At 35.0% G+C, this 24,919-nt stretch overlaps 1 protein-coding gene across 1 annotated transcript in view; it reads left to right on the top strand.

Annotated features, from left to right (window-relative positions):
• LOC117110529 (laminin subunit alpha-like) overlaps positions 1–24,919 on the top strand; it is an 89,312-nt gene that overhangs the window by 56,909 nt on the left and 7,484 nt on the right. Inside the window, exons 56-66 of the mRNA XM_033253276.1 lie at positions 7,440–7,573; positions 8,329–8,476; positions 8,723–8,850; positions 9,099–9,419; positions 11,429–11,536; positions 12,021–12,144; positions 13,592–13,729; positions 14,297–14,436; positions 15,440–15,589; positions 15,790–16,083; positions 16,867–17,056. Of these exons, the coding sequence (XP_033109167.1) occupies positions 7,440–7,573; positions 8,329–8,476; positions 8,723–8,850; positions 9,099–9,419; positions 11,429–11,536; positions 12,021–12,144; positions 13,592–13,729; positions 14,297–14,436; positions 15,440–15,589; positions 15,790–16,083; positions 16,867–17,056 (1,875 nt within the window). The remainder of the gene's footprint in view (positions 1–7,439; positions 7,574–8,328; positions 8,477–8,722; positions 8,851–9,098; positions 9,420–11,428; positions 11,537–12,020; positions 12,145–13,591; positions 13,730–14,296; positions 14,437–15,439; positions 15,590–15,789; positions 16,084–16,866; positions 17,057–24,919) is intronic.

The raw sequence follows: 24,919 nt of genomic DNA, 5'->3' as shown, positions 1-24,919 counted from the left end.
GAAACCTATGGCATGTAACTTAGATAAGTGAGTGTGGTGGCTCACTTTGTCAAAAGCCTTACTCCAATCTAAGAAAGCGGCATGAATATTGCAAGGTTTAGCTTTGTCAAGTTCTTTGGCCCAATGATGATAAACTTGGGTCAAGAGGGTTGAACATGAGTAGCCTTTACGGAAACCAAATTGAAAGGGTGAGATAATGGAATTAGATTCAAGAAAATTATGCACATGATTAAAAATAAGGCGCCCAGGATTTTACAGATGACAGATATTAGTGCAATTGGGCGGTACATTTTGATGTCCATTTTTTCACCAGTACCTTTGTATATGGTGGACACACATGAGGTTTTCCAAGCAGTGGGGATGACCCCAACGGAAAGGGTGAGGTTAAATAAGTCGGCAAGAGAATAAGAAATGACATCTGCTATGGGTTTAAGGGTTCTAGCAGATATGCCATCAAGACCAGGTGAGCTATTATTTTTAAGCTTAATAATAATACTATGGATGGACTCAGGAAGTATGAAAACGTCTTCCATAGGTGAGTTATGAGCAGGATAATCAGAGTAAGTTGGCAATACACGTTCATCAATAGTAAAACATTGTTTAAAATAAGTATTAAAAGCTTGACATACAGTATGTTAGTGGATGAATGTAATAGCACACCCTCATACATTCCGTTTATTCTGAACAAATGACCAGGATCTCTTAGGATTGGATTTGAAATTATCTCCAAGCTTATCTAAGTATAACCGGTAACTATTTCTGGTATTAGTTGACGAAGCTTATTACGCATTTTAGTGAATTTTTTACAATGAATGCTTTCTTTTACAAGCACCTTTTTTCAAAAATTTTCTATAAAGATATTTTTTCTTATGTGAAAGATGAACAATATCTGAGCTTATATCCATGGATTTCTTGGCCTACCCTTGTACTTAATACGGGGGACAGCATCGTCAATACATGTTTGGAAAATATTTGACCAACATTCCCATACATTGTCTACAGAAGAGCATTTTAACATATCATTCCATGGAGCATTTATAACATTATGTCGTAGTTGAACAAAATCAGCTTTTGTAAAGTCCTATCTATTTTGTTGGTAATTATGTTTACAATAAGGCAATGGTAAGTTAAGTGTAATATTTAGTGACAGGAGATCAGATGTTCCCAAAGGATGATTCACAGAACAATCAGATACAAAACTGATATCGTTACATAAAAACAGATCTAATATATTTCCATAATCACCATTACAGTTAACAACTGGAAACATATGGGTAGGAGACTGTACCAGTTGAATAAGCCCTAGACTATTAAAACCATTAAGTATAATTTGAGTAGCATTATTATTGGTATAAATAACATTCTCTTTCCAATTGATGGAACTGAGGTTCAAATCCCCAGTTAAGAAAATACAGTCAAAATTAGATTGGTTGTTACTTATTATAATTTAGGGATGCAGCTATCTCTTCTGAAACAGATATATCAGCTGAGGGGGGCCTATAGCAACAGCCAATAACAAACTTTCTTTTGTCACATGTGAAAGATACCCATATAATTTCAGCAATGGAGGGTGTAGAAACTAAAGATGGTCTTAAACTATTTTTAACTGAATTTAACACACCCCCACCTCTTGACAATCGATCTTTATGAAAAGTTGTAAAATGGTCAGAAAGTATCTCAGAGTTATCAACTGAATCATCTAGCCATGTTTCACATAAGGTTAAGAAATCTGGATTGTGAGTATTAATAAGAGTACCGAAGTCAAGAAGTTTATTTTTAATGCTTCTGCAGTTAGTACTGTAGAGTTTAATGAAGCTAGATGAGGCAAACTGGTTAAGCGATGGTGATGATGACGATGATGAGCTTTCACTTGAGTTTTTTTCAAAAAAAGAATCTGAAAAGTCGGGCAGACGACAACGAAGACAGTTCCAGTAGGTTTGATTGGATGAGTGGAACTTAAATTCATTAATAGCGAGTCCACTGCAGACACGATGGAAGCATTGATTACAAATATCACAATATATTCCAAGCTGATTTTTTGTTATAGCTCTACTGCATTCACCACAGGATAATTTGGGGGTGCCACTGGTCTGTTTCTGGGTTGACTGCTGAGTAGACTGGTAATTTTTCCTTGATCTGGAAGGACCGGGATTAGGATGAATGTCTCCACAATCAGGTAAATGTATACAAATTGAACGTACTAGTATGGTTACTATAATACTGGCAAGGTCCAGGTGAGATTTTCTCCGAGATACACCACTAGAAGTAAATATCATTGGTGACTGGTAAAAATAGAGTACATTGGCCTAAGGCCTAATAATAGTGTCCGATCTTATCCGTGCATTTATGGGTTGAGCTGGAGGAGGTAGGCCTACTTGTATGCCTAGACTTATGCCTAGACCAGAGACAGACTGATGATAGTTGCATACCGTAGTTAAAGTACAGTTGGGCCTATTAAACTCTTCATAAAAGTTGTAATTGCTAAGCCTAAAGCAGCTACCTTTATGATGTAGGCAAGTGTATTGTATCAACACAACTAGTGAGACTTGTAAGATTCCTAGGCCCAGCAGCAGTAATTTCATTCCTAGGCTCAGCTGCATCTTGACAGTCAGGTTGTTGATGGATGACAGGTATTGAGGTACTTAATCATGGCCTAGAAAATGGCAAACAAAATGTAGTAAAATCTTGGTGCTTGAAATCATAACTGAGGGTATCAGCATTTGTAAAAATAATCTACTGTACCTTAAAGTCTCCATTGATTGTGTACTTTAATACTACAACAGTCTGAATGAATGATTATTAGTAAATGACCAGAACAGCCATTTTATGAACCAAGCGCCACCGCTGTTCTCGGCGGGGAAATCTGACACTATCCAGGCTTGACCATCATGGGGTGCGTTCGAGCCAGTAAAATATCCGTGCGAGGTCCGTGTATTTACACGGAAGTTAAATGCCGTGCGTGGCTCGAACGGGGGTAAGATTTAAAAAACATTTGGAACACGCTCGCCTATTTTGACCACCAAATTTAGGGTTATAGAACCGTGTATCGCTGTCAAAGGCCGTTATCGCGACCATTAATCATGTTTTAATGACTCTACCGTCTGGCGGTCAACATGAATTAAATTCAACACGCGCGAAAACCATAGGCCTGTCCAGTTTTACAAAAATAAATGCATTCGCTGACCTGTTGTTAATGTTATAGCATCATCTTCATCATTTCAACATGTCTGTGTGGACCGAACCTATGATATGTTACCTTCTCTCATTGTGGGGGGGGGGGAGACAGAATACAAAGACAACTGGACGGCACCCGCCGAAACAGCGGTATTTAAAAAAAAATAACTGCAAAGGATCGAAGGAAAATTTAGGGGAAAGCTGACGGTGACACAGGTCACCAATAAACGAGTATTTCCGAGGTAAATTTTTACACGGTTAGACAAGATAAGTTTGTGCTCGAATGCGGGGACCCCCTGTGGTGTAAAGCCGTGCGTTTGTGATAAAACTGAATCTATGAATTTAGTGCATACTGTATATGCAATAATAGTTTGATGCAGCACTGGATGAAAATCTAAAATTGAAAAACCTAAAAGACTTTAAAAACTTCGGCGATCTTGAAAACCTTATACAACTTGCTACAAACAAGCAATGTTGGACATAGTGTTTGTTTTATAAATGGTTGGTAAAAGTAGTTGAACATGTATTGCCAGTGTCTGCATTTCAGAAAAAAAGTTTTTCTTTATTTTTATTACGCCCGCCGCTGCCGTGAAATCTCCAAAAGTAAGATATGTATATATTCTTCCTAATTATATAAATTTAAAACATTTAACCATCCCATTACCATACTACACTGTTTACATTCAACAATAATATTTTATTTGTATTTTCTCTTCTTTTATTGCAAAAACTGGATAAAAAAACAAAATTTTACTGTAATTTTTTTCTGCCTTCCTTTGACCTATCTATTAACCATTGTTGAACATCAAAGTTTGAAATGTTTCACACAGTGTAATGTATTAATAATCAGAGAATTTAGTGCATGCGATAATAGCGTAATATATAGCATTGGATAAAAAATTATGAGAATGATAGGTACGTGTAATACTGTGAGTGAGAGGGCATTACGAAATTTCAAACTATTGATGTTAAATTATCTGTGGGTACATACAATATCATATTACAATCTCCATGACAGCGCATATCCGTATAGATAGGATCTTTTCATTTTCGATAATTATATAAATTTGCATAAATCAATACAAATATTGATGCCTCACATTCAGAGATATTAACTTAATTGGTTGTATGGTCCCTCAAACCAGCTTTGGTATTTATAAACCGTGTATATAGTCTCAATTTCGTAATTCTATAATTAATATTATTTCCAGAATTTCATGTTGATAACACCGGCAATAGTAAATGTGATTCTTCTATGATTCATAACGCCAGCTGCCTTTCTCAGTTCTGATTGGTTGATGCAATCGTCTTACTTGCTGCGTTTATAATCCGTTTCAATTCACGATATTGTGAGGAATTGTGCAAAGTTCAATTGCGTATTTTCAATAGAGTTTTGATCAGTCAGTGACAAACATATTATTTTAGATATTCTCTGAAATTTGTTTATAAAGAAAATTTCAAATTTTCAAGTGTTAGCATTAATTTTATTTGGTCACACTGTGCTAGGTTGGCATCAATTATTATTTTGTTTTATGGAAATTATTTTTTTTTTTAAAGGATGCCATAGTGTTTTAAAACATTTATTTAAGTAATATTATGTTGTAATAATAATAATTTGATGTTCATAATCTTAGGCCAACTAAAGCATCATTCTGTCTCTTATACACATCTAGATGTGTATAAGAGACAGATAATGGCCTAACTAAAAATTTTAAAAGAACAAGAGAAAGAGGATGTTGGCCACAAGTGCGTTTAATTAAATTAAGTGTGCGCAGTGCTTTTGAAGTAATGCAACTTATATGTGCGTTCCATTTAAGGTCGGATGAAATGGTAACGCCAAGGTATTTGTGCGTGGTAACTAAGGACAGAGGGGTAAATCTATGGTATAGTTTGAATGGACATTTTTCTTTCTAGTGATGCACATGGTTTTACATTTGCTGCAGTTAAGGGTCATGCTATGAAAATGGCTCCATTGAAATATGTTATTAAGGTCATTCTGGAGGGTGGTATGGTCATTAGCGCTTCGGATGGGTCGGTAGATAAGCGAGTCGTCTGCATATAGGAACATTGACGTACGGGGAGAAATTGACGAAATTAAGTCATTAGTAAATATCATAAAGTATAAAGGTCTCAGTATTGAGCCCTGAGGTACTCCAGATGTCATGGTAACAAAATTTGAAATGCTGCCTTGAAAACGGACACATTGAGATCTGTTAGTTAGGAAGTGTTTGGTCCAAGACCACAGTTGCCTTGAGAAACCTATGGCATGTAACTTAGATAAGTGAGTGTGGTGGCTCACTTTGTCAAAAGCCTTACTCCAATCTAAGAAAACGGTATGAATATTGCAAGGTTTAGCTTTGTCAAGTTCTTTGGCCCAATGATGATAAACTTGGGTCAAGAGGGTTGAACACGAGGAGTAGCCTTTACGGAAACCAAATTGAAAGTTTGAGATAATGGAATTAGATTCAAGAAAATTATACACATGATTAAAAATAAGGCGCTCCAGGATTTTACAGATGACAGATGTTAGTGCAATTGGGCGGTACATTTTGATGTCTATTTTTTCACCAGTACCTTTGTATATGGGGGACACACATGAGGTTTTCCAAGCAGTGGGGATGACCCCAACGGAAAGGGTAAGGTTAAATAAGTCGGCAAGAGAATAAGAAATGACATCTGCTATGGGTTTAAGGGTTCTAGCAGATATGCCATCAAGACCAGGTGAGCTATTATTTTATTTTTAAGCTTAATAATAATACAATACACATTCATCAATAGTAAAACATTGTTTAAAATAAGTATTAAAAGCTTGACATATGTTAGTGGATGACTGTAATAACACACCCTCATACATAAAATCAGATGGAGGGCTGACATTCCGTTTATTCTTAACAAATGACCAGAATCTCTTAGGATTGGATTTGAAATTATCTCCAAGCTTATCTAAGTATAACAGGTAACTATTTCTGGTAAGTTGACGAAGCTTATTACGAATTTTAGTATTTTATTTTAGTATTGTATTTAGTATTAGAATTTTTTTTTCCAATGAATGCTTTCTTTACAAGCACCTTTTTTCAAAAATTTTCTATAAAGATATTTTTTTTTATGTGAAAGATGAACAATATCCGAAGTTTTTCCATAGATTTCTTGGCCTACCCTTGTACTTAATACGGGGGACAGCATCGCCGATACATGTTTGAAAAATATTTGACCAACATTCCCATACATTGTCTACAGAAGAGCATTTTAACATGTCATTCCATGGAGCATTTATAACATTCTAAAATCTTGGTGCTTGAAATCATAACTGAGGGTATCAGCATTGGTAAAAATAATCTACTGTACCTTAAAGTCTCCATTGATTGTGTACTTTAATAGTTGTTACAACAGTCTGTCTGAATGAATGATTATTAGTAAATGATCAGAAGAGCCATTTTATGAACCAAGCGCCACCGCTGTTCTCGTCGGGAACACTATCCAGACTTGACCATCATGGATGATATATTGCTTTCAATGCGAACAAAAAGAACTGGGTAGACAGGGCTTGCATTCAGCATTGCTGGACTAATACTGTATATTACATTATTTTTACAGGGTATCAATATAGGAAATGTATGTAATTATATGTTAATTATTTAATTGTACAAATATTTTATTTTATAAATGTGTTGATCAGAAACTTTTAAAGGAACATCTGTGAAAGTGGCTCCCCCCTCCCCCCACCACTCCTCTATTTTGAATTCCTGGATCCTCAAATGAAATCGGAATCAATTAGGAACTAAAATTATCAAAAATGTCTGAAGATCGCCACTTTGCCCCCTTGGGACTCTGCCACAAGGCGGCCCCCAACAGTTTTGGTCTATTTCTACAAATTAGTACCACTCAAGAAATACCCTGTGGTTGGTTATGATGTTTGATATATGCATTATGGAATGTACTAATGACCATTAGTGTTGAATGTGATGGTTTAAACTGTTCATATATCTGTCTATATGTGTTTGTTTTGCGGTACATGGTAAGTCTGATTGAGCTGTCGTCATCAAGAGTGACAAAAACTGGTAGCTGATCGTCGTCTTCTAATAAAAATGATAATAAAATACAGCATTTAGATTGTAGGGGTGTATATAAGATTCTTATCAATTGTTGGAAAAAGTAGGGGCACTTTTTCAAACAATCCATACGTAACTTTGTTGATAGGCCATGCCCGGTATGATCTTTACAACATAGCTCCTTTTTTTCAATTATATTCTTTTAATTCTGTACAGGATGACTTCATAGCTAGTGAGATAATAGATGGACATGTTAACTTAATATATCGTTTGGGAACTGACGAACCAACTCGTATCAAATCGAACCAAAATATCAATGACCAAGAGTGGCATGAAATTACGATTACAAGGTATGCTGATAAGGTTATCTCTCAAAATTGCTGCAAAATATAAACACTCCTTTAAAAATACTGTTTTTAAATTTCAGATTTTCAAAAATACCAATTTTTGTTAAATTAATTTGCATGCTGACAATTTGCGAACTTATTTTATTAAATGTCAGAAAAAAAAATATAAAATTAAAATATAGTTTTCTTATTTAGCAAATAATTTTGCCAAAAACATTCAGATGAAGGAGAAAATATAAATAAAATGTTATTGTTAAATGTAAACAGTGTAGTAATGGAATATTAAATGCTTTAAATTTATATAATTTGGAAGAAATAAACATTACTTATTTTTGGAGATTTCAATGCAGGGGCAGCGGCAGGCATAATAAAAATAAAGAAAACATTTATTTCCATTTTTTCATGGAGAGAGGTGCGTTAATTGGCCAAAACAATAATTTTGTTTTTTTTCCGAAATCATCAATATTGGCGGGAAGCGGGGTTTACGAAACAAGGTATAAATAAAGTCTCGCCTAATGTACAAAATAATAAAATAAATAAAAAATAATGTGTGTGTGTGAAGGTGCTTGTTCGACAGCACTCCTGACATCCTTTTCGCTAAATTTGGTACTAATCTAATGTGTACTTAGGGCTTGACTAGCAAAATTATCAATTTTACAATATTATGTAGTTATGAGCAAGACAAGATAATTGAATTTACTTCAATAAATTTGTCTTGTGTTAACTTTTTGACACTAAATTATTATGTATTGTTAAAGATTGGGAAGTGGTGCATCAATCAGTATCGCTACTCCGGGTCAAACAGACGATGTTGTTGAGGGTACTTCAGAGTCTCCTACTGTCATTTTTGATCTTGCTGCAGATTCATCATTTTTCTTTGGAGGTTTTCCAAATGATTTTGATGAGGTAAGGATATACCACAATTTATAAGTATTTTGCATTTGCCTAGCTAGGGCTCCCGCTACCCAGAAACCAATATTCAAACCTGCATATGCAATCATCCTTGTACATACATAAATCCTTCTACATGTATCAATACAATGAAGACCCCCACAAATTTGAATGATATTTTAAAAAAAAATCTGTTTATCTGATTGTAACGAACATTCATTCAGCTAGTAATTTTTTAAAAATATGAACTTTTTTTCACAGGTACCCGAGAGCTTATCGACAGCTTCATATCAAGGCACAATACAAGAGATGTATTTTGATGACCATGTCATTGGATTGTGGAATTTTGAAACAATTAAAGGAATTGAAGGTGTAACTCAGAGGCCAGTGTTAGTAATTGTTTTTTGTTGTTGTTTATGTTGGTATCTTGTAAAGATTATATATTTAGATTTTTTAAGGGTGATACTCTTCTGTATCCCATGAAATAATCCTTTGTTTTCCTCTTCTTGCCCATCTGTACATGCCTTCTTTCAGTCTATTTACTGATGAAGAAATAACACTCAACACACACAGTTATTATACAAATAACAAATACAAATATTAAATGTATTTATTATATAAATTATATATTGTTTAGAAACAGTGATGAAGCAACTTCAAATATTGGTCAGTTCAATGGTGATGCATACCTGCTGCTTGGTACTAAGAGTCTTTCTACTAATGAGAAGTTTGCTGTTAGCCTAGTTTTCAAATCAATTGCTGCAAATGGGTTGCTGTTCTATGCTGGAGATGAAAACAGTTTCCTGTCTTTGTCCTTGAGGAGTGGCAAAGTAGTGATGAATTTTATGAATGGTGAAGGTGTGTCACTTGAGATTGAAAGTGATGAAACTTACAATGATGGCAATGAATACAATGTGATGGCCTTCAGAGATGGCTTGGAAGGAAGGCTTTCAGTAGGGTATGTCATATGAAAAGTAATGATTGCGTCTTGATTGAACACACATGAAGAACTCGCGGGTTTTTTATTTAAGAACTTCTAAATCTGTCTCTTATACACATCTAGATGTGTATAAGAGACAGTAGTTAGTATGGGAACAAAGATGGCACCTAGCTATGCCATCATTTTTATGGCTAACCTCGAAAACATGTTATCTAGTTTGAAATTGAAACCATCATATTATTGTAAATATATTGATGATATTTTTTTTATTTGGTAGCACGGTTTAGATAGTCGTAGAGAATTTTCTAATCACTACAATTCGTATCATTCGAGCATTAAGTTTACCATGGATCATTCCAAGTCCAGTTTACCATTCTTAGACGTATCTATTAATTTAGATAATGGTAACATCACCACATCAGTACACATAAAACCAACAGACAACAATCGATACCTCATCTACAGAAGCTCACACCCTATGAGTCTTAAACGATCATCAAATGCCTGCGTCGAATCTGCTCATGTTCATCCGACTATAACAAACACATCTCTTCTCACTGCAAGTTCATGTCAAGCAACTACCCATTAAGTGTAATAAAAATCCAGATTGAAAAAGCCTCACATAAATCTCGCACTGATCTTCTCGTATAATAGACCTAAATATAATAATGATCGGCTACCTATGGTACTCGACTATAGCCCCAACATCCTACAACTGTCTAAGAAAATTAAAAAAGACTTCCTCTCCCTCCAAGAAGACCTGCTGATTAAAGAATTATTTTTACAGCCCCCTCTACTCGCATGTAGGCAACCCCCTAATTTAAAGTCCATGTTAACCTCATCTAAACTCTCCTCCACTAAACCGATACATGGCAACACACAATTTAACAGCTCTAGATGCCAATCATGCAACATCATCAATAAAGACCGCTCATTCACTCCACCAGGGACACAAATAACAATCCGGCCACCAGTACTGAATTGTAACTTGCCCAATATTATATACCTCATATACTGCAACAAATGCAACAAGGGAAACTATGTTGGCGAAACTGGTCTCACTTTTAGATCTAGAATGAACAACAACAAATCATCTATAAGACACATACTCAACTGCCCAGTAAGTGCACATTTTAATTCACCTAATCACGCCATCAATAATAATAATAAGTTTCAATTTTAAATCCACACGAACGATGCAACGCAGAAATGAAATGGATAATCCAGTTAAAAACTCACATTAAGGGTCTAAATAAGGACTTAGGCTCTACATGTGATTATGCCTTCATACGCAATAATTCACTATGAATACAGTATCCTACAATATATACTATATATTGTTAATTTTATTATATTCATTGATTTCTAAACTGTATTTAATAGCCATCATGATATCATGCGTTATATTATTTAAACTCGTACATACCTTTATATTCCTACACTTTATTTTCTCTTCCACAATTTGTTTAATTATATAGGACCTTATATTATATTTTATTTCCTGTTACTTTTTACTATAGTTAAATTACTCTCAATTAAAGTCTTAGCATTAAGCTGATTCAATGATACCGCCAATAAACGATCGCTTACATAATCATTTTGCCGACATCTTATCATGGTTTAATTTTAATTAATTTGCCTATTAACTTGTCACTGATCTTACATTTTGTGGGCCAATCAACTAATTGTATCTTTAACTTGATTCTGATAGATTAATACCATTTATTATTCTTTATGTATGTGCAGGATCTCCAAAGTGTTTTTACTTTAACGTTGATAAAGATAGCAGGAGCTATCGAAATATCCGTTTGATTTTGTTACAGTTTAATAAATTTGTGTTCCGCAAGTCAACTTTCAATGATTGTACACCGTTTACTCATTGTTTTTACATTTGATTTCACTTGGAGCATACATGTAAACCCACTCTTCAATATATATATATATATCTATCTATCTTTTGCTTTTCAAGTTATATATATATGTGACACACCCCTCCATAAATTAATATTGATGCTTGCTGTTTGTAGGGCTGCAGAGAAATTGGCAAGTGCACAAGGAACATTGCCATCAGAAGAAAGCATCAATGCTGTCATTCAAATTGGTGGATTGGTTCAACCATCGCAGTTTCCACATAGGTATAACTATCACTGTATTTAATAGTGTTCATACTTATGTCTTAACAAGTAAATTCCCCGGTAGTTATAATTTGATTCTTATAGTAAGTACTGGACATGTAGATGCAGGGGTCCTAAGTTGGCAGAAATCCCTTCCGGGATGTCTGGTTACATGTGCTTTCTAAACATATTTTATTTTATTTTGCCCCTGTAATTGTTCATGTGGTTAAATTATGGTACAGCATACTAGGTGATGATTATTATAGAATTATATAAGAGCACTTATTTTTTGCAATGTAATGTAGATGATAAATAATATAAACACCTTCGACATAGAATAGCCACATCTTGCTTTACATTTTGTATTTCCATTTCATAATTGTTTATATACCCAAAATGCTCTTTTACGTCTTTTATTGTCCTGTTAATATCCTCTATTTACAGTATTGTTGTCTTGTTTATTATACATACTGTTAACATTGTATTTTATTGTTTAATTTAACAGTGATGTAGTGAATACTAAAGGCTTTTTGGGTTGCATCAGAGACATTATAATCAATGGCATAAGAATGATAATTGAGGACAATACAGGTTTATCAGAGGGCTTTTATTTTGGTTGTCAGCATAGAGTGAGTACTAATTTGTTTTTCTTTTCTCTTTGGAATTATTTCTTTATATATTCAAAACGGAATCAGTAAACAAAAGCATAACAAAAAGTTATATATATGAATGAATAAATGCGCTGCTATCGACAACATTTATTTTATGCATTAAAAATACATTTAAAAATTGTTTTTTACTCTACACACTGGGTTCACTAATAGAGCAAGGAATGCAGTCTAGGCCTCCTTGAGAGCTGTGACATTTATTTTATGCATTCATTCAAGGAATATTTCAGTTAGGCTTACAGTTTTTTAATAACTGTACTGCTTTGAAACCTACACGATCACCATCAGCATACGTCGTTGGTTTAAAGTTTCACCGATCAATAAATGTGTCACAGTCTCGTTGGGAAATTAAACCGCACTTTCAGCGTCGTCGACGTCACTCTAAGCTCTGTGTACTCGTTACATACGTAGATCGTGCTGATTAATACAGCTAAAAATAGTGCGGAAAGTCAATCATAACCAAGTGTAAATGTGACCCCCATTGTTCATGTTGAAAAAGTATTACACACACATTTAAATGTAATCTTCATAATTGACTATAATAAAATGATAACTGATTAGATTTTTAACCATCGCACATGGCCTAGCCTGGCCTGGCCTTGACATTAAAATCATTCAAGCATTCAAGGAAAAACCCCCAAGCTCGAAAGCCATTATTTACCTGACAGTCGGCTGCTTTAGTTATGCTGTGTGCACTTGGGCATTTGGGGCACGCTAACAGCTAGCCGACCGTCATGAACATAGAAATTAGTCGTTACCACCCAGTCACTGATTGTTACGCTGCCCACTTTAAAATAACAAAATAATTTGCGATCCACACAGTGACGTTTGTAGTCACACTAATAGAACAACACACATAAACGTCGCATTGCACTGGCAATGGAGTAGCGTAAAATGGAGATCTTGGCATTGATCGTTCCAACGGAAAAATATTTCCATGGAGAGGTTGGACGAAAGAAACAATGTATTTCAGCAAGTACTGAAAAAAAAAACATTTTAATTATTTTTAAGCTTTTGCCAAGATGGCTAAAGTAGTTGTTTTTTGTTTCGCCAATTCAAAATTGTTTTCGCCCATGGCGACTTGGCGATTGGTTACCGTGAACCCAGACACATTTTTAAAGAAAAGCAAGTCGACACAAAAACATCATTACAGGAAAAATAACATTGAGATATCAATTGATAATAATGAACATTAAAAAAGATTTTATATACAAACTTCAAAATAAATAAAAATATTAAACTACTTTATTTTAAATATCAATTACGAACATTAAAAATCTTTTATGCAATGTTTAAATTTTTTTTTGTAAACACTTAAGATCTTTCTTATACATTGAATTAATGCACACATTTATAAAACAGTACAAGAGTCTTAACTTATTTTACTTATTTTATCTTTTCTTTATAGGAAGTGCGATTAATTAACTTGCAACGAAATGGCTTTGTTACATTGTCTGATCATGTCAACTTAGGCCTTCAATTTAAGCTTACTCTGAGCTTTCGTACTTATGACAGTTCTGGCGTCATCTTCAATATTGGTTCTGAGGTGGTGTTTTTTTTTTCACTTGCAGATTACTCTCCTTTAACATTTAAAAAATTATTTACAGCTTTTCCACAAGACAATTTAGAGTTTGTCGCTATTATATAATTATTTACTCGTAAAAAGCATCTCTTCCGTGGTCTCATCTTATCAGTTGCTGATAAGAAACGGGCGTATCATATTGACCTCTGTTATTTGCCATGCATCAAGGACTGTGCTATCTAATACACATGTGCATGAGTGTAAAGGAATTAGATGCTTCAATCCGTTTTGAATTCCCAACAAAGCAACACAACCTAGTTGGTTAAGGAATCTGCATAGACAGCAGAAGGTCCTGCGTTCAAATACCAGTTGGGGCACCTACTCTTTCACCTTGCAGATATAAATATATGTATATGTATATATGTATGTATGTATGTATGTATGTATATATATATATATATATATATGTATATGTATATGTATATGTATATGTATGTATATGTATGTATATGTATGTATATGTATATTTTAATTAAATGATGTAGAGGATGTTCATGGCTTTCTGAATTTCCTTTATTCTTAATGTAACAGGACCTTTCAGCAATCCTGCAAGATAGCATATTGCAAGTTAATGGCAAAGGATCATCAGACACGGTATTTGCGTTGTCTGGTCAGAAGAATGTAAGCGATGGCAACTGGCATGTGCTTACACTTGTAAAACAAAATACAAGGTTAGTGCTTAAATCATTACCAGATGTATATTTGAACTTTGACCAACAGTCTTGGAACAGTAGAACCTCTATTAAGAGAACCTTCAATACAAAAATTGTCTCCCTAATGGGAAATTTAAAACGCCACCACCACAAAGAAATGTGTGCTCAAGAAAGCTATTCAGTCAGTGTCAACAAATGCAGAGCGCATCAGTCTGACAGTTAGTTAAATGAATGTAAATATCTTGATTCTACCATGAGAGCTAAACATTAAGCTGAAAAGTTACTTCCAACATGTAATTATGAAAATGCAATATTTTTAGTTAACTAATCCTAATGAGAAATATATTTATAAAGCGAGTCGAATGACCGAGCGGTTAAGGCAGGGCCGCCGCAAACTACATCCATAATATCAGCACTGGTTCTGACAGTTTGAATGATTAAGCATTAGTGTTGGCTTTGCATTTGTCAGCACATAGTCTTTTCCCTCACCTCAGTCTCAGATCAGGGAAGATCAAACCTGTGTTGATCTGGGCCTCCTTGGATAAATAATGTTGAAACTTAAAATTGATTTTTATTTCTCAGTGTTTTGGTGAATGCGAAACTCGCCCTCTGTGAAGTATAAAAAAGGTCTTGCATTACAGAACAAGTGTAAATCTTAATATCAAATTGTTTACAGAAGAGCAATAACATAGAAAAAATTTTACCCTACAGATCTGCTAAAATATTTAGAATTTTTGTTTTTTTTGGGGGGAGGGGGGTGCGCTAAGCTGTCCGACAGGGGACTTGAATCATATGCCTGAGCTGGGGGAAGGGGTTGAAAGAGGGTTCCACTCCCAAATGAGATAGCAACCTCTGGATGGCCGGAAATGGCGCTATCGGACTGTGGCAGACATGTTTTGCCTTGGTGTGGGCCTATTTATATATTTTTTATGGTCTGACTGCCCGACAAGCTCTGTCCGACAGGTTTGGTTTGGTTTGGTAACATAAAATGATTATAGAATATTGTATGTATTTTTTACAGATTGGCTCTCTATGTTGATGATGTTGAGGTTGGTAATTTTAACTCAGCGAGTACATGGTCCATCAGTGGTGGCCAACTTTCATTTGGAAGCAACTCACAGAGCAATGTTGGGTTTATTGGTTGTGTAGCAGATGTAATATTAGATACAAGGTAACTGAACTTCAGTGACAGATTCAGGAATTCTAAAATAGAAGGGGACTGGACAATCTTTTTTACAGATGGAGGGCCCAGACTACCTCAATATTGTGTATTGTGTTTTTTTTTTCTAATTAAAAATAAATTAAATGAAGTCTATAATATATACTATATTAAATTAGATAACTAAAGTTATTAAAACATTTTCATTTCAGTCTTGTGAGTTTCTCTGATAGAGTAGATGATGCCAATGTTGAGTTTGGATCCTGTGTACTAACTTTGCTTCTGGAACCATCTATAGTTACTACTACTCAACCACCTCTTAGTAATAAAACGCTACTTTTGACAACTAAGCCAATGCAGTTACAAACATGTGCTCTTCAGCCTCCGAAATCAGGTGATGTTATTGATGTTGATGAAGCAGATAAAGGTGCTATAATGTTTAGTGGATCAAGTCGTGTTGAGTATGCAGATGGAAAAGTATATGATGAAACAAACCTCCGAAAAAGGTTAGCAGTATGTCTTTGTTACTGATTAAAAACTGGTATTTTTTTACTAAAAGAAAGATGTATTAATCATACTATAAGCAAAAATGCTTAGATTCTAATTTTTCGATGAAAGTACATTGCTTCAAAGGAAATTGTATATTTTCTTATATTTTTTATTTATTATTGTGTATTCTACATGATAAGCAGTGTAAATGCTAATCCGGTAAAATCTGAAATTTTTACTGTTCTGGATGGGCTTCTTTTTGAAATCACATTTGCAAACTTAAGAGAGGGGTGACTTCGTAAAGTTAATGCTACAAATATTGGAATTGCAAAACTGTATATTGTAGGACTATTCTGTATAATACATAAAAATCAAGCTTTTGATATAATTCATTACCATAAAATAACAAGTGAAAGCATTTGGTTTCATGCAAAAAGTTGTATTAGTGTAAAATTTATGTATGTGTTCCGTACTGATTTTTTTTTGTAAACTTTCCCTCAAATAAATTCCCCCCTCAGCACCTGGTTTGGAATGAACACCTAAATTACCTCCCTTGAATAAATGCTCCAAGGCTTTTCTTTTTTCCCTAAAACTCCTGTCTCATGGACTATTATGGAAGCAACGTAATTCTCAACACATTCTACATCAGTAGAATTACATTTTTTCTGACCTGTTTGGAATTCATTTGGTGTCTTTTTGACAGCAAAATTATTAATTTGTATTCATTAGCATGCAACCCATCTTGTTGTTTGACCCATAGGAGCCAGTATTAACTAGCATTTAATGTTTTTTTTTTTTAGAGGTATCCTGCAGTTTGAAGTGAAAACTACTGCAGAAGATGCAATGATATACTATGCTGCTGATAGGCGTGAAATTGATTTCGTTGGTGTTAACATGGCAGATGGAAAGATTGTGTTCAGATTTGATTGTGGCTCAGGTGTAGGTATCATTGAAAGTGAATCTGCAATTAATGACGGAAACTGGCATTCTGTAAGTGAACCATATAAAGTTTTTTTTTTTTTTACAATGATATAATGTGTTTGGCCCACAATCTTACTTTGGTTACATTCGGAAATTTTTTGTTTATATTGTTTAACAACAACATTAAACTAAGCCTCGTCGGCATAAAAAAGTGAGGTCACAGAGGTCACGTTGGCTTTGTAAACACATTAACTAGTAGTAAAATGACTTGTAGAAAGCTGAAATTTTGCATGTAGGTGCTGTCTAATGTGAAGTTGAACCAGTGGTAATATCTAGTGTTTTTAATGAATAATAAAGATGTAGGTGATAAAACCAATCAAAAAAATATTTGCTAAACTTGATTGCTTGAGGTTATATACAAAAATATCTCATGAATAAGGTCATCCATATCTTACGGTTTCCGGTGATGAAGTCACAGCGGTCGTTTATGTTACTTGCGATATGATAGAGATCAAAACACAAAGTGTGTAACCACAACAAATAGGCCTATATTTTAGCATTTCCAGTAGCTATTTGGTGGTTGACTTATACTCCAAATGACTGAATGTGTTGCTTAAGAAATTTAGCTGGAAAAAACGGCGACAATTATCAGAGCACTCTACTACTACCACCAGTCTAGCTTAGGGGCTCAGGCCTAGCAAAATTTAGCCCAACAGATAACATTTACAGAATGTTATATTATAAAAATAATACATTACTATAACAAATACAGTAAATGAAATATTTCTAACTGTCACTCAATATTTATTTACTTCCCAACGGCTTTGGAAATGGAACCAAGTACCAAGTAATGGGACATGTACTGCAGGATTTTTTAAAAGTGATGACATATTTTTATCGTGAAGAACCTTTATTCGACGTAGTTGACTATGTGAGACAAAGGCGATAAAACTACCCCTATAGACAAGCCAACCATTTTTTACGCATTTCAGCCGGCTGAAATAAATCTCACATTTCCTAATAATTGAATCCTATTATTTAGATAAGAACAAAACCAGTTAATTTCATCCTAAACAGCCTCAGAACTGTATACAATAAAGTAATTCGCGCTCTACGGTCTACTGATTCCGAAAAAAAAAAAGTCAAGACAAATCATCATCAGAGTTGCACTGCACTCTGAACTGTATAATGCTCCATGGTCTACTGATTTCGTAACAAAAACTGTCTAGTAAACCACATGTTCCAAAATGAAGTTTAATGTAGGCCTAGGCAGCCCCTTATTGTTTTTTTTCTCATTAATTAATTAATTTTTCTGTCATTTTAAAATCAAAACTAGGTGATGCCTACGTTCAATGTGATCTGTGCAGTGTTGATTTTCTTTCTTGCCTTGCACAGTGGTATTGCTAAGGCGCGATCTACAAATTATCCCCAACGACAGAAACGCGTCTGGGAAAACCATGTATTACAAACGCGTCTGCGAAAGCGATCGTCTAATTATCGTGCCTCATGAATATTAATAAGCTAGTCGGAATATGTCCCAGACGCGTCTAAACGGGTTTGTGCTGTTGAACGCGTTTGCCATTGTTTCTATTGTTTTGGGCGACAAACGCATCTGTGACGTTAGACCAGGCCCCGGTTGAACTACCGTTTTTGTACAATTTAAAATACTGAACAAAAACATTTATTAAATCCCTGCACACGTATCACATGGGAACACAAATGGATGCCAGTATTCGCCAAACATCATTCAATAAACTATAGAGAAAATAGAACATCTATTTTCTCTATTATTAGACGAGGCATCAATATATATTATATACATATACAGCAACTAGGCCTATGCAACTACTGTACAATTAATATTGGGTACCTCGTGTGTGTGGATGTGATCAGTCCAACAGAGTACGCAACATCACGTGACAAATGTCACTGACTGTGTGGCCGGTGTTGATCTATACATGGAGGAAAGAACTTTCCTCCGTGGTCTATAGAAATTCGCTTTGAGCGCCGCTCTGACAGAAGTGGGTCAGTTGAGATGCTAACAATAGGACGTTCGATGGAGTGCCTGGATGCCAGTTTAAAGTATGGCCTTGTCTGCTTGCTGGGCGGCGAATTCTGTATAGTTTAATTTGTTTAAATCTTGCATAAATCTTGTTTTGTGTTTTATATATTTTTATTGGTTAGGCCTACTGTTATTTATGTGCGGAAGCTGTTTATTGGCTTATGTTAAATAAAAATAATATTGAGTGTTAAAGGCCTATGTTAATGTCAAAATATAAATAAAACATACAAGTGAATGCTCGTGTACCGTTGTATTTTATTAATAGGCCTAATTAGGTGCTAATTCTTAACTGACCCAAACAAACATGTAGTGTACAGAAAACTGTATTCAATTCTTATATTTCGGACAAAAAATACAAATATATGCTGTATACACATGCTACAGGCCGCTTTAAATACATGAGTCTAGGATTCGGGGCTAGATTCTGATAGATAAAAGTTAAACTATGATAGTAAAAACTATTCCCCATCGTACACCATCCCGGTATATAAGTTAAGTTAAGGAAATGAAATAAATATTTACACTGTTTTAATATTTGCCTCGTGATTTTATTTAGTTATCGATGCATATTCCCGATGATTTATTTAGGCTCATTAAATACAAGCATTGCATACAATTTATAGTGTTCATGGATAAAAATGATATACGAGGCCTACCCTATTCTTCCTGTAGAAACATTTGGCTACATCAGAAAATACGATACGCATGGGGCGATACAAAAATCTTTATTGAATATAATAGTGAATATATATTAACATGGTAGGTGTTGATGCATTCACTATAGCCCCCCTCCCTCTGTTATGCTGTTATGGTTGATAATTATTTAGAAAAACAAACTGGCTTTTCTGCCGAAACGATGGGGGGGGGGGAGAAAAAATTATGTATTTTTATGATATATTAGAAGACTAGAAAATTGATTAAATAAGCCTTTGATACCTTTAAATTTTCGTAAATCCCGGGGTTTCAACCCTGAAACAATTCCAGAAAGTTTGAGCGACGCCCGACCACGCCCACTTGCGCTTTCGTTGCCGACCCTGTCGGAGACATCGTATCCCCGTCTGCCAAATCCTGCCGCTACCGGTCCCGTTCAGAAATAAAATCAATTCACTTTGTTTTGTATCGATATTCTTACTTTGTCATGAACGGAAATAAACTGTTTGAAATAGGCATATACCACCATTTTGCATTATTGCTGCAAATTGCCTAGTAACAGTGAATTCAGTGAGAAACGTTCCCACACAAGTAGGTTCCCACGATCAGGAGAAGCATGAGAGAAGCAGACACAAGGTCAATCACATACAGTAGTCTTCTCTTCAAATGCCGCAAACTCAGGAATGTAGACGCTCTAGTGTCTGATCTGATTCTTTGAACGCCGCCTTCAGGAATGTAAACGCGCTGCTGCTCCGCAAGAAGGGAATAGCCGACTGCCTTGTTCAGCAATATAAACATGTGCCATGGTTTAACCATTTTTAAAACATAATAATATATATAATAATACAAACATGTATTAAATTCACAGTACACAGTAAAACAAACAATGCCGTAGCATACGTTGTTCTACGTGCGATATCACGTGATCGCCACAACGAACTTCTTCAACTGCGGCTGATCCAGGTCAGTGTTTACATGCTGTATATGTGCGGGCTGTGCAGGCACGCGGGAATTAGAAAGTTGGGCAAAAGGTACTTGTTTTGATAGGTCAATTCGAACATCGCACAATATAATCTGGGTAGGAAGGTTACTGGCGATTGCTTTCTCTTCTATAAAACCTACAGGTAACGGTAAGGCTTAGCCTACTAAAATACAAGAAACATTGGGGTTTCCCCAACAAGAAAAATAATTAAATTTAGGCCTTTATTATAAACATTTCTTCGTGAACTGTCACCTAGCGTAGGCTAGCATTTTACTACTAGGCTACTACTATTATAAATATAGGCCTAGGCCTACATAGCCTAGGTAGTATACGGTAGGGACACCAAGTTTTGAAGTTATTTAAATCACGATCAAATTCCAAATTTCGTTGAACGCGTTTAACATTTGCCATTCACGAGCAGTGAGCCATATGAAAAGGGGAGGAGTTAACTTCCAAACGGAATAAACGCCTTGAACGACAAGCTTCCAAACGGCATTTTACGGACGCGTTTCGGGAGCTTGTCATATAACAATAGTAAACGTGTTTGACCCGTTTCTGTTGTTGGAGATAATTTGTAGATCACGCCTAATGTTAAGCATCATTGTTAGTGAAAATGGCTTAAATTTTATAATCCGATCACATTGGTACCATGTCTTAGGAAAAAAATATTTTTTTCCCGATGGTGATTTAACATACTCCTCTTACATTGCCAAAACCCTGCTCAGGTGGTTTTCATACTTCACTTGTTGACCTTGTAGGGTTGGCATGTCTGCCTCGGGCATATCCTAAGAATGGATGAAGATCGATCCATCCGTCAATATCTCTTGGAGTTATCCCCAAAGTTGGCCCTGTTTATTCCTTCCTCACTTCTCCCCAATACCCATTTTAAGTCAGTGGAGGAGATGGTTCAAATCGCTTCTGATCGGAAAAAACACCACCACAGTACAGTACAAGTAGTAGCTTGCCTCCATTGGGGAATGCAGCGAAAGAAGAAAAGCAAGCAAACGTTAGGTTAGTGATGCATATCTTACATGACGGTAGCAGGTTACTACGCGTTGCTCTTCACTACACGATTCTCCATTCAAAACATTGTGTTGTATTAAGCAAGTACAATGGCATGAGGGTAGCGGTTGTACAATGTAGCTGAGAAGAAAATTATGGAGGATAGTTTATCATTTCCTGTTCATACATGGAGGAATTAGTATTTCCTCCATAGTTCAAATTAAACATGAAAACTGATGCTTGTTTAATTTAGATGACAATATTTTGTGAACTTAAATTGCTGTCTGTGCAAACTTTGTTTTTTGTCTTTAGACTTTGTTATTCACCTGCACGATGTAGGCCTAGGCCTAGTTTCGTTAACCTTCTTAGATCGTACCTCCTGGTACAACATGTTTTTATTTATATCAGACTCCGTTTTATATTTTGACCAGCATGTAATACTGATTTTCCTTGGCATTTAAAAGTAGATTTGTAATGGCAATGTACTCTCAAGATTATGATCTTTATAATTGGAAAAATGATGAAATATTGATGCATCCCATTCCCATGGCTGGGTCACAGCATATGATCGCGAAATACGTTAATTACGATTTTTTTATAATGCTGTGGCTGGAGATACAATACTGTACATCTTAACTTCCGTTTGTTTATCCAATAAAATGACGCCACCAGCGTGACATCGTTCCAGGATCGCTCGCTGTGAGCCTGCTTTCCTGCCCAGTTGTTATAACACTAGCCATATAAAGCATAGTGGCCATTCATAGCATAATTATGCGTTTTTTGGCATCCTGTAGCATGTAACAATAATGCTACACATAATTTCATGAAAACGTAGCATAACGTAACATATGTAGAGCCCACAAATGCAGAAATCTACCACAAATGTAAAAATAACCACAAGTGTCAAAACAGTGTACCCGCAAGTGTGAAAATAACCGCAAATGTCATAACATGTCAATCACAAATGTAAAATTATCCACAAATGTAAAAAAAAATTGCCCACAAGTGTATAAATGTGAAAACATTTCACCTACATACAAATGTAAAAATTTCCATTTTTACCTCAAATGTCATAACATGTCAACCGCAAATGTAAAAATTCATTCTAAGATAAGTTGTATGGGTATGGTATGTTTTCCTAAGCATTAAAATCTTATATTGAAAGACCCTAATTAACTGCTTATAGTAGAGCAGCAAAGCATGAAACTATGCAAAACATAAAATTGATGTGTAGATTTTTTTAAAATTGTGTGGCCTACTATGGCCACTTCTTTAAATTCAAAATGGCCGCCTACTTAAATTTGTTATAATGCTTTGCATATGGTACTTAAAAAGAGTAAATCTTTGCAGTACTTTTGATAAGTTTGCTAATTCTGGACTTCCTAGTTTTAGTGAATTTATGCGTAAATCTATAATTTTATGTTGCGTATTAATTTGTTTGAAAATTTGATTGTAAATTCTAGAATGTGTTAGCTGGTCTAATAGGCCTTAGTTAGCTATAACATTTTAAAATAATTATATATTTGTATTATCTTGCAATGGAAAGTAGTAGACTTACTTCGGTCTTAAATTGTTCAGAACATAAATGTATCTATTTGTACTAATGCAACATTTTGTCCAAAAGTGACTGGAAATAGCAGTTCTGACCTTTGACCCTAGATACCTAGTATATCCATATTTCCAAAACTGTTAGTCATAAAGACTAACAACAAAAGAATTGGCTCTTAAATTATTCAGTACATTCATATTTATATTTGCTGAAGATTATAAAGGTTATAAATCAAATGATGTGTCACTGATAATTCAATTGTTAACTCAACAATTTTAAAAGGTAAGTTTTAAATGACAGCAGAAAGAAAAAAAACAAGGCTTGAGTAATTCAGACATTTTCAAAATTCTAATGGATACCTTAAGCTATTCATATAACTAATATTTTTTTTGCATTTTGTCTTTACGCTCGTTATTACATCTGTTGTGTTTGAACATCTTACAGTACTGTGCATTGGTCCAGAAATAAGCAGCCTTGATTGGTCTCAGCGCGTGCCCTCTTTTAACGTTTTTGTCAGGCCTTTGACTGGGGTGATGCTGCATTTCAGCTTATCAACCCTGGCCACCCAATTTCAATTATTTTTTTATGAATATTCTGCTATTGAAAATATTTAATATGGTGACCAATAACAGAGTTGGAATCTTTATGAATAATTGACTGTACTGTATACTTCTTATTTAATTACAGATAAAATGAAAATGATGTACCGGTAAAAATATGAAATATCTGCCCAAGGCCTGTCATGAGAAATTGAACACAATCAACTCACTGCACTTCATTCAATATTGATCATTTCAGACTGAAGCAACATGCTCATTGAATTGTAAACAATTGAGAACCTTCCAGTTGTTATTGTTAGATTATGCTGTAATATTAAAAAGCACTATAAAAAACAACTTCGTCAGAGGGGCCTATTAATACACTGAGAAACAACAGCTGCATGTTATTCGTTTAGTAATTATTCAGACCTAGACGTTAAAAGGACACGATCAAACAATAGTTTCATTGTAAAAAGGCTCTATAATTATAGTATTCTGCAAATTTACTTTTCCAGTTTAATGTTTCATTTCAAGCTTAATGTAATTGTTTACCGTACCTTCAAGAATAGGTCTACCAACTTAAATGTCAAATTAACTTCACAAAATGTCATTTTTTGGCTGAATTTAGGTTAAATGTGGAGAAATAACAAAACTTGGTACCGGAAGGTTGGTTTTATTCAATAAAATGGATATCAATTTTTATCGTGTTGTATTGATAGGACTATATCTCCATTTGGGGTTTACCGACATATGACTGATTCAGTGTGTCCCTGCCACAATTAAATGTAAGACTACAACACGGAATACGTTATTACCATAGTAGGATTAGTTCATATTAAATATAGATAAAAGTAAGGGCCTACTAAATATTACTTCAGCAACTTCCCCTGCATTCAGTAAGCGATAAGTCTTTTTGAACAATGACGTCACACCGTTAGCAGAATTTTATTGGCTAAGCTGACAGAAGAGCTTGAGTTCTGAACCCCCAAGCTTGGGGAAGGGTTTGGGAGGGGGCCCCTCCAAAATGAGATTTTTTTAAACAATAGGAACCTCTGCATGGCCGAAAATGGCACTTGAAGAGTGTGACAGATGTGCTGGCTTGGTGACCTGTCAGGTGGGGGGTGGGGCTTGAGCCTCACTGCCACTG

Source organism: Anneissia japonica, unplaced genomic scaffold (assembly GCF_011630105.1).
Source record: "Anneissia japonica isolate Jap-2015-1 unplaced genomic scaffold, ASM1163010v1 scaffold3434_len466720_cov178, whole genome shotgun sequence".
NCBI classification, from domain to species: domain Eukaryota; kingdom Metazoa; phylum Echinodermata; class Crinoidea; order Comatulida; family Comatulidae; genus Anneissia; species Anneissia japonica.
The sequence above is the reverse complement of the archived record's forward strand: the minus strand, read 5'-3'. Positions and strand labels throughout refer to the sequence as shown.